The sequence below is a fragment of the Poecile atricapillus genome, chromosome 18 (assembly GCF_030490865.1).
Source record: "Poecile atricapillus isolate bPoeAtr1 chromosome 18, bPoeAtr1.hap1, whole genome shotgun sequence".
Taxonomy (NCBI): Eukaryota; Metazoa; Chordata; class Aves; order Passeriformes; family Paridae; genus Poecile; species Poecile atricapillus.
In genome coordinates, this window is record NC_081266.1 from 5,533,776 (window position 1) to 5,548,534 (window position 14,759).

General features: G+C 42.9%; 1 protein-coding gene across 1 annotated transcript in view; it reads right to left on the reverse strand.

Annotated features, from left to right (window-relative positions):
* CACNA1C (calcium voltage-gated channel subunit alpha1 C) overlaps positions 1 to 14,759 on the reverse strand; it is a 465,827-nt gene that overhangs the window by 77,488 nt on the left and 373,580 nt on the right. Inside the window, exons 16-21 of the mRNA XM_058853070.1 lie at positions 13,410 to 13,524; positions 12,229 to 12,349; positions 12,032 to 12,101; positions 6,457 to 6,589; positions 4,727 to 4,856; positions 1,077 to 1,136 (exon numbers count right to left, since the gene is read on the reverse strand). Of these exons, the coding sequence (XP_058709053.1) occupies positions 1,077 to 1,136; positions 4,727 to 4,856; positions 6,457 to 6,589; positions 12,032 to 12,101; positions 12,229 to 12,349; positions 13,410 to 13,524 (629 nt within the window). The remainder of the gene's footprint in view (positions 1 to 1,076; positions 1,137 to 4,726; positions 4,857 to 6,456; positions 6,590 to 12,031; positions 12,102 to 12,228; positions 12,350 to 13,409; positions 13,525 to 14,759) is intronic.

Here is a 14,759-nt window from a genome sequence, read left to right on the forward strand (position 1 = left end):
TAGATACTGTTATTAGGGTCTTGAGCTGCAAAATTTGAGCAACTCTAAGGCACTGCCTGCCAGCACTTAGAACTAGCTTGCTGAGAAAAGAAACAAAACCAGCTGCCAAGTGAACCTAGCATTTAGAAAGCCAGAACTTTGCTCAATTACTGTTATTTAAATTATTAGCCTACCAATTTGGGAAAATTAGAGTTAAGAACAAGGCAGCCTATTTTTATTTTCTTCCATTCTCCTGCGCATTCCCCTTGGTATAGAGCACGCTCCTGGGAAACAGAGAGAGGGGTTTTGATGCAGCAGTTTTCACTGGCAGCTACTGTCCTTGGTGTCTCAGTGATTTGTACTCTTGGTTGTCTCTCTCTGCACCTAAAAAGTGAGGTTTTGCACTGTGCTCCCTGCCTCCTGCTTGGCTGTAGATCACAAAAAGCTTCAGCCACCCTCTGGGTTGGTCTCTGCAGAGCAGAAACCTTCTCTTTGGGTGCAGCATGTGTAAGAGGTGTGTGTACTCAGAGTTCCTTGCAGAGCAGAAAAATCCTGTTATGGAAAGACCAGCCAGGGTAGAGGGAGAAATTTATCAGGGGATGGCCTTTTTCTTGGTCCTCTCTTACATTTCCCAGCATTGCATCCTGTCATTGTAATTCCCCTACAAAGCATTGTTTTGCTATAGGCCCTCAATTACAAGTTTGAATATCAAAATTTCCCAGGAGACTTTTTAAGCAACTACCAAAACATCAAATGAAAAGAAAAGCAACCCTTTGTGTAGAGATAATAACTTGGTTAAAAAAAAAAAAAAAAAAAAAAAGAGAGAGAGAGAGAGAGAAAGAGAAAAAGAGAGAAAGAAAGAAAGAAAGAGAAAGAAAAGTGTATTTCTCAGATTGGTTACCTTAAGAATAATTTCTAATGTAAAGATACTAGTGAAGACATAGTCTGCATTGCCTAGGATCTGAAAAATAAGCACAATTGGGTTAGTGGTACTGAGCGTGACCCAGGAACAAACAGGAGTGTGTGTTAGCAACAGAGAGTGGCAGAGAACTAGAAAGCTTGTGAGCAAGAAATGGTAGAGAAGATGGGCACTTTACCTTCAGAGCAATTTCAATGGTGAAAATGACAGTAAAAACTATATCAAAATAAAAGAGAATCTGTAAAAACAAAAGGGGATAGGAGTGGGGAGGGTAGGTCAGTGACTGATCACTTGAGTGGGAAATCACAGTTAAAATCAAATACATGAGTTCTTTTCACGAGGGAATGAGGAGGAGTCTATAGGGAATGGTTTTGGAACAATGTCCTGTTGAATGCAGTGAAGGTCCTGGCACAGAGGACAAGAAGCACATTACATGAAATCTTTCCTGAGTTACAATCCCTTGAGCACTATAGATTTTTGGTTGCTGTAGGATTTATTTTTTATTTTTTTTCTCTTAAATCTCATAAAGAACATTCAAGGGTTTTCCCAAATAGGATTCCAAACTGAGAATACAAAGAATGCCTGGTCTCTCAGTGGAAAACATGAGATTCCTTCCTATTAACTTCCATTCAGTCTTGTCCTGTGCCTCTCTCAAAGGAAGAAAAGCAAACTGCAAAATCATACTCTAGCTATTTCTTTTCTCTGTCCTGAATTGCTCTGGATTAGGATGAATAACAAAGACTCTGCCAATTGAACAGAATCCCAGCCCTTGTATTGCAGCCATAATTTGGTCATTCACTAAAGGTGCCTAACTTAGATCCTGCATCTTTCTATTTGCATCCTGAATATCCAGCCAGCTGAAACGCTCATCGTTCCCAGGCCTGGGGGTGGAGATACCTGTGGCATGCCCAAAAAGTGGTGTCACAGGAAGCAATCAGAAGCCAAGAATCTAAAGGGGCTTTCAAAGTAGCAGCATCAAGGACAGGAATGTCCTCCACTGACAATATGTTGGCATTTCACAGTAAATGGGAATTTTCTCACTGATTCATGGATTGAACTCTCTTTGTTTCCAATATATTTCAACATTCCAAGCCACTTCAGTGCTATCTACACTAGAAATATCAATAATATTGATATAATATTTGATATTGAATATCAAAAGTATCATGCCCATGGTTTACTGTTGTTTTACCATAACCATGTTTAGAACCAGAAGGCTGACATATGGAAGTTGTAGAAAATGGATAATTTGTGAAATTTTAGACCTTTGCTGCTAAAACACTAATAAACATAAACCAGGAAACTGCCCTCTCCCATCCCACAGGTGTTTATTGTATCTTTATCCTCACTCAGATTTAAAGGTGGCTAAATTCTTACAGCCTGGTATGCAGAGGAACAGATACTGCAAATTCCAGGGTTATTTCACATTGCACTATTTGAGCACAATCCAAATCTGGATTGATTTTCAGACACTGCAAGTCAAATAGGGGAGGATGTATCACTTACTGCCACCATATAACTCAAAATTCTTCAGGTCACTGCTCAGTTTTTAATCCCAAATTCTTCTCAAGGTTGTCTTGGGCTCCATCAATTTTTGCAGCTTAGAGAATTAAGAAAGGGCCACTTCAAGGGGACAGATCGTGATTTCAACCTGTTTTAATTTACACACATTGCAAGTGGAGATATCCTTCTGCTTTGCTGATTTGTAAGTCCTGACATTTGATTATTTTATCATTTTAAAATTTTATCAATTTTATAATCAATGGGCCAGATTTGTGGGTACTCTCTAACTGCTTTACATGACTCCACCAACATAAAGAAGCTGCAAACTTGGTTAAAGTGAATAATTAAGGTGTACCTGCTGCTGCTTTACCTCACCAGGGGGCTGCAAAGGAGCTACAACACGCTGGTGAACGTGGCCTCAAAGTGCAGATAGCAAAAAAAAATCATGCCTAATGAAAATGGTCACTGCCCCACCTCTGCAGGCAGTTCCATTTATCAGCTGGCTTATTTATTATTATCTAAAGAGGAGCTTGCTCTAGAATATATTAAAATGAATGAGCACCTTGCCGAGGTGCAAACAGGAGAATATTGTGAGCACAGTCTTAGGACTTGCTTGGACTTCAAAGGCTGCTTGGTCAGACTGGGCTGGCACTTCCAAGCACTCTGTGCCTGAGCCCTGTGTGACACAAGAGAAACACAGCCCTGTGTGACAGAGAGAGACACAGCCTGTCCCAGGAAAGCAGCAGAGTCTCCAAACCTCTCCACCAGCCCTTGCTGGGCTCTCTGTTCCTGGATTTCTGCTCTGGGACAGTCTGTGCCAGCAGCATCCCCAGTCTGCTCAGGGCTCATGCTGAGTGAAGGCAGAGGCAGCTTTGCTGTCAGCTTGATTTCAGCTTGATTTCAGCTTGATTTCAGTTTGCTTTCTTCCTTTTCCTCCCAGGCCTCTGTGTGGGCACAGGGGAGGACACGATTTCACAGCTCTACAGTGCAAAGGCAGGCCACATTTGCAACCCAAACATCTTGTCAGTGTCCCCTTGTACGACACATTTTAAACATCTGTACCTGTAAAAATTAAAGACAGATTTTCACGCAGCACTGGTGGCTTCACAGACACCAAACAAGGCTTTGCCTCAAACCTTCAGCTCTTCAATCCAGGACAACCAGCTCTGACTTTTTTTTTCCCCCTTCTCATTTAAATCTCTCTCTGTGACAGTTTCTGTGGCATGTCAGGAGCCCATCTGCCAGCTGACATGCTGCAGCACTAATACATATATTGGCATTTAGTTATCCCATTTGTGCACAAGTGGGTTACTGGTGGCACAGGTTTGACTGGATTATTTAGCATCCTCCTTCAGGACAAAATGCAAAGCCACTCTGAGATATGCTCAGGAATAGACTTCCATTAACACCTTCTCTGCATGCACATATGTGTTCAAATGCATGCTCAGGCCAGGATATTTCAGGGAGCATTAAATGAAGGTTTTATTATTAAACAAGGAGAAACCATCCCACTCTTCAATCCTAGAAAACTCTTCAGGCATCGAGGCACCAAAATGCCACTGCAGACACAGAAATCAGAAGTCTTGCATATGTCTGCTGACTCCTTATTTTTCTGCAATGGCCCCTGACTAATGGAAACAACCACTGGCAAAGTTAAGGGAGCACTGAACATTTCAAAAGGCAAATAAGAGTGATCAGGAGAGAGGGTGAGAATGTATCTCTGTGCTGAGTCCTTTCCTCTTCTCTCCCCAGGCAGGTAAGGAGAGGAGCACAGCATATTTTTTGAGGGTTATCTCAAATTTAATGGCAGCTTTGTAGCTTGTGTTCAAAAAGTCTGATTCTAACCTTGATGACATCGATTTCCCCCAGAGTGATAGCATCAAACTCAAGAATGTTACTCCTGATTTACACCAGAGTGAATAAAATGAAAACCAGGCCCCAGGCTTTTTAGTTTAAAAGACAGCATGTGGCAGCAGAATGTTCCAAAGGGAATCTGAAAATCCCTCAAAATTGAATTATCTGTATCCCCAATCAATGTTTTTACAGCTCATTTCTAATGCTTTAATTCCAGGGAACAATAATTTTGCTTCAGCCTCCTGTTCTTCCTTTGCCTACACACACTTCTGAAGTGAACTAGAGGCCAAATTCTGCACTGACTCATGTTTCCTGCAAAACCTAATGATTTCACACACAGCCTACAAAAGGCAGAAATCATGGAAGACAGGCACTCTGATGCAGCCTTTTCTGCCTTTCCTGGCTTCAAGTCATGATCTGCTTGCAGCACACTTGCAATAGCCAGCGAGGGAAGGAGGATGTGAGGCATACTTGGTTCCTAAAGGAGAGGTGTCTCACGGGGTCCTCAGCTGCCAGGGAGATGCTGCTGAGCAGGATGAAAAATAGGATCAGGTTGGTGAAAATGTTATCGTTAACGATTCGATGGCAGTGGACACGAAACCTGCAAGAGAGAGGAGAGGCATGACTTTATCTCTCAAAGGACAGCATGGGAAACATTTCCCCCCTTCTCTTCTGCCAGCAGGACCAGAGGGTTGCCCTGCAGAGCATCTCTCCTCTGTACCAGCACAGGGAGAACCTGTGCAGGGCAATGCTGGCTCTCCACACAGGACTCACACTCGATGTGTTTGGGGAACAGCCACTCCCTCCTGCCAGAGCTTTTTGTGATTTCCATGTGATATGAAACCTGCCAGCCCAGGATTATACCCCTTGCTTTCATTTATGGACCCATTCCTGATTCATTCAGGGGGAAAGCAGCAGAAACAGGCTTTAGGGTGCCAGTGTCCTTCTGAGCTGGGACTGGAGTGTCACTTCACAGGAGCTGTGGGGGATCCACCTTTCTAATGGGGTGCAGGCCTGGCCAAATGGATATGGGGCAGGCTGGCATCAGCAAATGACTTCTGAGAGACATCATGCCATGCAGGATGTATGCTAAGCATAGACCCACTTGGTGCTCTTAGTGGGAACCTAAAAGAGAAAGGAGCAGTCTCCTGTCAGACTTTCTTTCTGGAGACCATCACACCACTTCCCAGGTGTTGGTAGCAGGATGGGAGGAGTTAAACCCCATCATATCTCTGTGCATAATTCTACAGGCACTTCATTAATCTATTTAGCTCTAGTCCTGGCTGTTAGGGCTCCAGGTCTCTATTACAGCAATTTTACAGATGACTGCAGAGGTTAATTCAGTTCTACAAATGACGGGGGGTGGGTGGCAAAGCTTTCATTACAGTCCACGAGCCCCAGTCACCCTCAGCCCCTCCCTGTCACATAAACCCAAGCAGGAGGGGCAAAAGCTCTGCTGGGAGTTAAAAACCAGCTCTGAATTGAGCGGTGCAGGTGCAGCCCTGCCTTCCTCTGGGGCTGTGTTTGAAGGCTGAGCCCTTAGGAGAGACACTGGAAATCGCTGGTGCTGCACTGGGCAGGGGGCTCACTGCTGTGTCCTTGCAAAGATAAACTCACCTGAATCCTGACAGCCCCCCAGCCACATCCTGCACATCTGGGTTGGGAAGACAGGTGTGACAACACGAGCCTGCACTGCAGGAGCCCATGGGAAAAGGGTGAGGGAGGAATTGTGCTCCCTAAACGCCTCTCAGAGCAATGGGCTCTCCTCCCCCCCTCATTTCTTCTTTTCTGCTCATTTTTGATGTGCAGCAATGAGCATTTTGGGATTTTGGGCAGCCCTTAGGACAGGAAGCTGCTACCTCCCACTTGATTGATTGCATGATGGCTCTCCTGCAGTTTGGAGCTGGATGTGTCAGGAAATTCCAATTACTGACTCGTCTCTGTGTCCCTTATTTCTGCAGCTTCCATCATTTGTGTCTTCAATCAGCCTTGCACGTGCCATGAGCTCCCATTGAATATTTTCACTGTGCTCCCTACAGTTTCATAGGATTTCCTGCCTTTTAAAGGAGAGGAGGGTGAAAGGAGGCCTCTGGTATCAGCTGCTGAAGGGGAGCTCTGCACCTCAACAACTTTTGGGGCCCAATGTGGAAGGGGTACCAGCTCTTCACCTCCTTCTTCTGGCTAAGCAATCCCTTAAATACCTGTTGTTAGGACTGAAGATGAAGAAAGCACTGGCATCAGGCATGGGCACAGCCTTTTCCTTGAGGTGCAGCTCAGACATCGGGCGAGGTCGAGGGCCGACAGGCATCTCGGGTTCTTCCTCATCTTCCTCTGCTGCAAGAAGAATTTTTGTCTTTTAATACAAAACACAACCCATTCCAAAGTGCAGGGGTATTTGTCTCTGTCATACCTACAGCTAAAAGCTAGGAACCATTAAAACAGGATGCTGAAGCCTTGAGTTTCCTTGCCCTTCCCTCCTTCGAGGCAGTGCCCTTAACCTCACCCTGGCAGACACTGCTCTCTGTAAAACCATTAGTGCTGGTAAACCTAAAACCTGCTCACAACACTCTCCTCAGATGCTTCACAGCTCCTTCTGCAGAAAACAAACCTTTCTAGGCTACTTCTAATGGCTTTTCTAATGGTTTTATTATTTTTAAAGATTTGAATCTTTCTTGCTGTTGTCTCCAGCCATTATCTGTTTTCTTATTTTCCATGGACACAGAAAATTAAAAATTGCCTTCCTCTTGCAGAAAGCTTTTGCATGCTTGAGGATCACTATTATGCCTCTGGGAGAATATCTGGTTCCTAGAGCAAAACAGCAGCAGCCTTTCCTGAGGTGCTGTGCTCCCCAGGTCTCTGATCACTCCTGCTACTTGCTTCCAGATTACCTGCAGGATTAACCTGCAGTGGGGGTTTTACTGCTGCAGGGGAAAGCTAGATTACTTCTTATATCTTGTAATGCTATCTTCCTGTTAAATGCCCTTCATGGAGACTTTTCATCATCCTTTGGTGTTAATTTGCCATCAGTGTCTGGTATGCACAAAGCAGAGATTATTTACCATGGAGCAACAGTCTGGCCTGTCACTCCTCCCTCTGCACTTCTGCTGCTGACTATTCCCAAAAGTGGCACTCAGACCTCATCTTTACTGAAGGGCATTTTTTTTTTTTCTTTTGACCATTCCTCCAGCTTATCAAGATTGTTTTTCTTCTATTTGTGAGCATCTCCATGGAGCTGCTGCTGCATCTGGAACCGTGTCTGGATGAGCACATGTATGCCCCAGAACAAACAGTGAGCACATGCACATTGACTTGCACTGATCAGGAAGTCTTAAAATTGTCCCCTTTTATAATTTAGTGGGGGGAAGGTCAGAAAGATGGGAATGAAACTCTTGAACCTGTGTCATCTCCAGGCAGATCAGTGAGCAACCTCAAGATAGAAAATGCAGAGATGAGGGGTAAGTGGTGCATGAGAGAGAAGCTTCTGCCTTTGAGGATTTCTTCTACCTGCTGGTCAGATGTTGTTTTGTAAATGACATTATAGGATTTTGCTGTTTTAAAGATCCCAATCCTCACTTAATCAGCAAGACAGGGAAAAAAAAGAAAAACTTTAAGAAGGGAGCCTGACATGTTAGCTACAACTGATTCATCTTCCAGGCACTGCAAAGGAGGAAACTCCAATTAAAAGGTTCATCTTGAGTCCATAAAGAGAGATAAGTTCCAGGAATGCTGTTCCTTTAGGATGAGATACTGTACTTGATCTGGTTACAGGACACATCAGAAAGAAGAGATGAATCAGCACAGATCCTGATCTAGATATCAGAGAGAGGAGAAAAGTGCCCTTTTTGAATGCATGCCATTATTACATGCAAATAGGATTCTTTCTTTACACTTCCAGTACCAAGAGTTCAGCTCAGATTTGCTTGATAGATCTTTGCATAAATGTTTGAGCTGGTACATAGAGTTTGTACCTTTTAAGTCAGTCTATTTTTTAACAGCTCAATTTTATGTTCAATATACTTCATAATACCCTTTCCACAGGCTTTATTAGTTAAAGAAACGTCTTTCAGAAGTACATTCTTACATAGGACTTACAAAAAATAGGTGTTAAGGTTAATGTGCATGTTTATGTAATATAACCATACTTTGCACTTGCACCTTTTATCTACTGGTTTCAGAGGAGGCTGACAAAGAGTGAGGTAAGAAAATCCTTTTTCTTCTTTAACAGGCCAGAAAACCAATGCCTGGGATCATGTGGGATATTTGAAACTCTTAAGAAGAATATTCTGGGTCCCTGCTCTGTGCCTTCAATGGGAGATCATTCTTTTATTACTCAGAGGAATGCTTAAAACACACTTTTAAATGGGCATGGAACAATGCCTCTGGGAAATAGACCCTTAGCAGAAGGATCAGCCCCATGAAGACCATAAAGAACATTGTTCCTCTCCTCTTTTTCTCGTGGCTGCCATACAGCAAGAAATATATATCAATGTCTCTGGGAAGCAAATACTTTCAGACTGAAAAACACATTCAGTTCCTCAGCCATAGGTAAAGAACAATGTTCTACTTTTCATTTAGAGTCTAGGGTGCAGGAGAAAGGGAACATTGAGGGCCAAATTCACAAAGAAAAACAGGATTACAGCCTTGTCCCAGGTCACTGCCCATGCTGTCTACCTCCATATAGAAGCAGCACAGCTGCTCACATTTGTAGAAGCGAATGTTCTTTGGCTGTGGAGATGAGCACAAACAGCATCAGTGAGAAATTCGATGATGGGGAGGTTTTTATTCCTGTACAAAGACCAGAACTCTCGTATAAGGACATTATTTTGCTTCAAGCTCCCATGAATCATCCCAAGCTTTTACCTTCATCTGGCATTCCGAATTCTTTGTCTATTTCTGTACTAGACTACAAGACTAGCTCCCTGTCTTCCTGCAATAAACATATCATAATAATCCTTCTAATGTACACAAATCTCTGGGAGAATCAGTCTGTCCTTCTGAAAAAGAGGCCAGGTGATCTGAGGAGCTGCAGCTATTCTGGGCCCGAGGAGCAATGGGAGAGGTTACTGAGAAAATTGGTTTAAGGAGCAGAAACAAGCCAGGGAATGAGAAAGGGAGGTCAGGAAAGACCCTGCCTTGTTAGATGGTGTCTCTTTGCATTTCTGATAGGAGACAGGAAAAAACCTGATAATCCATTCAAATTTTAGGTTGTGTTCAAGAGTGTGTTAAGACAGGTGTTGGCACCCCTAGGCAGGCATTGAAAGTGTTTTCACTTGGTTTTCTGCACTCTAATTCTATTAAAAAAAAGGGTAGACGTAGCATTTTGTTTTATTTTTCATTTATAAGCTACTCTTTGTAAGCTATCTATAGAAATAATAAAATAAACCCAAATTCTATTAGCAGCAGACTTAAAACTGACATTCAGGTGACTGTTATTTCACTTGAAAAAAATGTAATTGTCTGCAAATCCAAGCCAGCTGAGAAACAGAAACAAAATTGTATCAAGCTGTTTTAATTTGTGCTTCTGACTAAAGACTCCCACAAATCCCTTAGCAACTGGGCATGTGTGTCCAGCAAGTGCCTGTGGCTACAGAGGTGATGGGAAGATTAAATCCAGAGTGACATGCCCCAGATAGTGTTAAAATAGTATTGCACAGTTAGAACCACACTCTGCTCCTGATAAATTGGCTATAAATATGGAAAAATATATGTATAGTATATGTGAGGACTTCTCGTGCAGAAAATCAAATGCTATGAACAGTTTTCCATTTTGCTTGTCTGAAACTCTTGTCCATCTACTCAAAATGAACTCTTGTGGGCTTTTTTACCCTACCAAATCAACCTATTATCAGACATTTATTTATTAGGAATCATGGAATAGAAGAGAAAGTGTTTTATAGCCTATTATATCCTGTTACATAATCACAGAAACACAGAAGAGCAGAGCAGGGAAGGACCACAAAAGTCCCTCTGCTTCATGCCTCTGCCAAGCCAGGTTCAACTAATTATTATATCTAAGTCTTTTCTGGGAGACATTTTTCTGACCTGCCCTTAACTACATTCAGTGATGCTGGGCTTTCACAGCCATCTCTGAATTTTTACAGCCTCACCATTAGAAAATTCTCTCTGCTGCGAATCTTAAATCTGTTACTTCATAATGGAGATAATTCTCCTCCTATCTGAAGTCTTTATGCATTTGAAGATGTTCCTCCTGCCTTTCCTAGGCCAAATAAGGTTCATTCAACCTTAGTTCTTGCTAGCTAGTAGAATTGTTTTCACCATTCTCTTCTATACTCCTTCTAATTCAGCCCTGCTTCTCTTACCCAGAGCACCCAAAAAGAGCCATGATATTCCATATTCCAGAGATCTTATCAATGGTGAACACAACAAAACCATTGCTTTGCTCTGATTAGCTTTCATTGACCAGTTAAAACAAACCCATAACTGGACAAAAGGGTCATTCTTTCTCTGTGTCATAAATCTCACTACTGGCTTGCCTTTTCAAAGGCAGCAAACTGTTGCTGACATCTGTTGAGCTTGTGGTCATAAGATTCAAATCCTTTTGTCAAGGACTGTTACCTAACTAGCTGTCACCTAAGATCCTTTATTTGTGAATTGTTTATTCCTGTCTATGCTTAGAGCCTGGCACTTTCAATTTTATTTAGACCATTTATCCAGGACCTCAGGAGCTCTTTGAATTCTAATGCTGCCCTCCAGCACGCTTCTTGTCCTTCCTAGCTTCATGTCATCTACAAATGTAATAAGCATATTGCCTCCTCCATCATTCAGGTCATTAGCAATGGACTGAGCTGAACTCTAGACAGGCTTTTGGGTTGTACAAACTCTCTTGGGTTATCACTGCTCTCCCCATGAAGGGCTTGAGCATTTCTCTCACCATCATCTAAACCATATTTTTCTAGTCAGCTTATGGGAGCGCTGTAAGAGACAGCCAGAAGCCTCAGCAAAGTTAAAGAATATGACATCTACTCCATTTCCCCTGTCTACAAGTGTTTGCAGCCCCTTTCAGAAGAAAATCAGGGTGGCTTGATGTGATTTGCTCTTGGAAAATCCAAGTTGGCTGCTGGTCATCTCCTTACCTTGCAGTCATACAGTTTGTTGAATCTTTTGCTCCAGCACTTTTCCTAGAATGGAAGCTGAACTGACTAGCTCCAAGCCCACCCACCATTCAGGGCCTCTTGAACACTGCTTCAGGTTCTGAGATTTCTCCAACCAATCTTTCAATTCAATTGAAAATTTGCATTTCTGAGAATGAAGTTAATCAGGCCCACATGATTGAAAACCAGCCTAACTGAAGCTACAGCTTTTTTCTTGCACTCCCAGGCTGACATCTTATGCCTTTGGAGTTATGCTAGTGTCACACTGTCCTTTTTGATTAGAAAACAGTGCAAAAAGGCATTCAGCACATTCCCTTTCATGATTATCTGTTGTCAGACTCCCCTGACCACTGAGTACTGAAAAAGCACTCTGAAAACAGTGCCATATGTATATTTTCAGACAGGGAAGTTTTTTATCCAATTTGATTCTCTGTAAAGCTCTGTCTTTTCCAATAAAGAGCTTCACAGAGAACCAAATCAAGTATGACTGATCAGTAGAGGGACTTCAAAGGGCCAAGCCCACACCTGTGCAAACACAGGCAAGAACACCATCCTGTCCCATCATGAAAGCACTTCCAGCATACCTGCTACCCCAGTTTGGCTTTGTGTGCATTAGCAGCTGCAGCTTCTGCTGAGTGAGGGATGCAAGGAAGGAGATGTGTACCTGGTGCTTCTGTTGTGGGATAAGGGCTCTTTTCTTCGCTTTCATTGGGCTGATAATCATCCACGTTGATCTGGCAGAGAGGGAAGGAGAAGCATCAAAGGCTTTATCAGACAAGGCAGGAGGTTTTCATTCCCTGAGAATGCCAAGCTGTTTGTGCCATCACTGCACAGAGAGTGCTGGCTGCCAGCAGACCTTACCTTGGTAGCAGGTGGGGACTCTCCATCAGCAGTGATCGATTTCAGCTCAATTTTCTCCTCCTTTGTCTCTTCCTCCACAGCTGTTTTTTCCATCTCCTGTTTCTTTTCAGGACTAGCAGTCCTAGCAATTTTACAAGATAAAACCCAAAGAGTTACAAAGGTGCAAAGCTGCTTCCCTTTCAGGAGCTTCATGTAGTACAACACACACCATGAGAACAATCAGCTGGCTGGCATCTCCATTCTGAGTTCAGCTGCACCTTGTCCTCACATGCAGGCAAAGGCAGAAGCTCTGATCTAATTTTATATAGTTATTTTATTATATTATTAGTTATTTTATTATTTTATTTATATAGTTATTTTATTTTGTAGCTTTCATGGCGTGTGTTTGTGCAAATGCATGTTTCAGGTGTGTCAGCAGAGATCTCTTTGTTCACCCAAAGGCATGGATCATTTCCAACCCATACCTTGTGAGCTTCCAACTGCATTTCCTACAAAGGTTTTGCCCCTCACTGCACCCCTAGAGCGAGGGAAATCTGCTGAGCTGCATGCAGGATAAAGCAGAAAGAGCCAGGAAAACACTGAATTGGAATAACCAGTGAGGAGAGGCTTCCCTGCTGTTGGCAGCTGGGAATGACAGAGAAGCTCCTCATCCAGCTTGTGCCCCCCAAGTGTCTGCAGAAACACTAAAAGAACTGGCAGGAGAAGAACAGCATGTGGCACAGAAAGAGAAAGAAGCTGCTAAATCTCATCGTGGGAATGACAGAAAATATGCCTCGTGGCCCAAAGCAGTGGGGAGATAGTGGGGAGATTTGAATGGGGGTTGACAGCATTTCACACTCATTCTCTGCTCTGAAAGCTCATCAGTAACCCAGACTTCCTTTCCTCTGCTCACAATACTGCAGCTGGGGGGGACTCCTAGCTCACAGCTCTTTCTTGTCTTACAGTTGGAATTCCTTTGCATAAAAATCTATATAGACTATATAAAAGATAAACATTTACCATATTTATGATATTGGTATTATAAATTAAATAAAATTTATGCAATTCCATATATAATTGCATTAATCACATACAGACAAGTTCTATATATTACATGGATGTATAGCCATCCTATTCATATATATCCATGCTGTGTGTAATTACAGGAATGTGTGCAGGTAATTGGATGCAAATGGATTTACCTAGCGAGCTTTTTCCTTTCTTTCTCCTCTTCCTCCTCTTTCTGTGCAGATGTTAAACTCTCAGCATCAGCAAGGTTGTCCACAGCAATGGCCAAAAATACATTCAGCAGGATATCTGTTTGTGTGCTACTTAAAGAAAACAGGCTTTGAAAACTGCAGAAAAAAGATTATACCAAAGGTTCCTTAATTGAAAATTTTTAGCAACCTGTCATCAGATCTCTTGGATTTTTCCAAACTTCCATTTCACACAACTGCATATCCATCATGCACAAACCTACACCTTCCTTTAACATGCTTTGTGGGTTTTCAACATTTCACAACAGAATGGCTGATGTCAAACATCTAAGCCCGGATTTACATTTTGGTTTCCAGTTTCCCAAGAGCATCTCCCTTTGTGCAGAGAATCCCACAGAACTTAAGAGGAGTGCTGAATGCTCTGCATCTTTTGTCAGTTTAGGTTGCAGGAGTGGGATTTTATGGGCAGCCAGCACAGTACTCCAGAGAGCATTTCAGAGGTTAATTTAGTCTGGACAGTGAAGGGTTGAGCTGGCAACTCTGCCATCTCCTAGCACAGGGTCCATGCATGGCCAGCCATGCCCATGTAGCTGAAGGGCAAGGAATCACCACTTTTTCCTTGTCTTACCAGTCAGTGTCCAGATCTCACATTACAAATCTGACCATAAGTTTGTTTTATAAATTTCTTGACTGTGGGTCTTTTTATACCACGATAACTTTTAAGCAAATCCTGGTTCAAGGCTCTGTCTGGAAACACAGACATCTCCCCCCTTCCTGGGCTCCAAGGTCTAAAGGCTCCAAAGTCAGCCAGCATGTGGAGTTGGCTCACATTTTCACAAGGAGATCCAAGCTGTAGCTTTTTTTTTTAAGCTGTCAGCCAGATTGCCTACCTTGACCTTCAGATAAGTGGAATTGCACCACCTCCTTTTGAAGTGAGGGCATGCAGGTCAACTGAAATGTCAAATAACAGGGTCTGAGAGACCTGAATTATGGGCAAAGGCCAGAAGAGCTGGGCTGAGTCTATAAGGTGGCTTTATAGGAGCATCAGTATAAAAGGAAATGTCACCTCTGACACAGGAGGGCCATTTATTAGGGAAGCAGAAACTAAACACGGACAAATTTGGAGCAAGCTGAGATAGGGAACAGAATGGCAGCTCCATGTTATATGCAAATTCCTGTGAAGAGACACTCACAGCACAATCATGCAATGAGCTCTGTGCCTCCTGGGGTAAGCACAGTGCCCTCACTTCACCTTAAAGCCAGACAGAACTGAAGTTACTCAAGACAGGCTGGAAGATAACAGAGCACAAAATTTTCTGTTTGAAGAACACACAG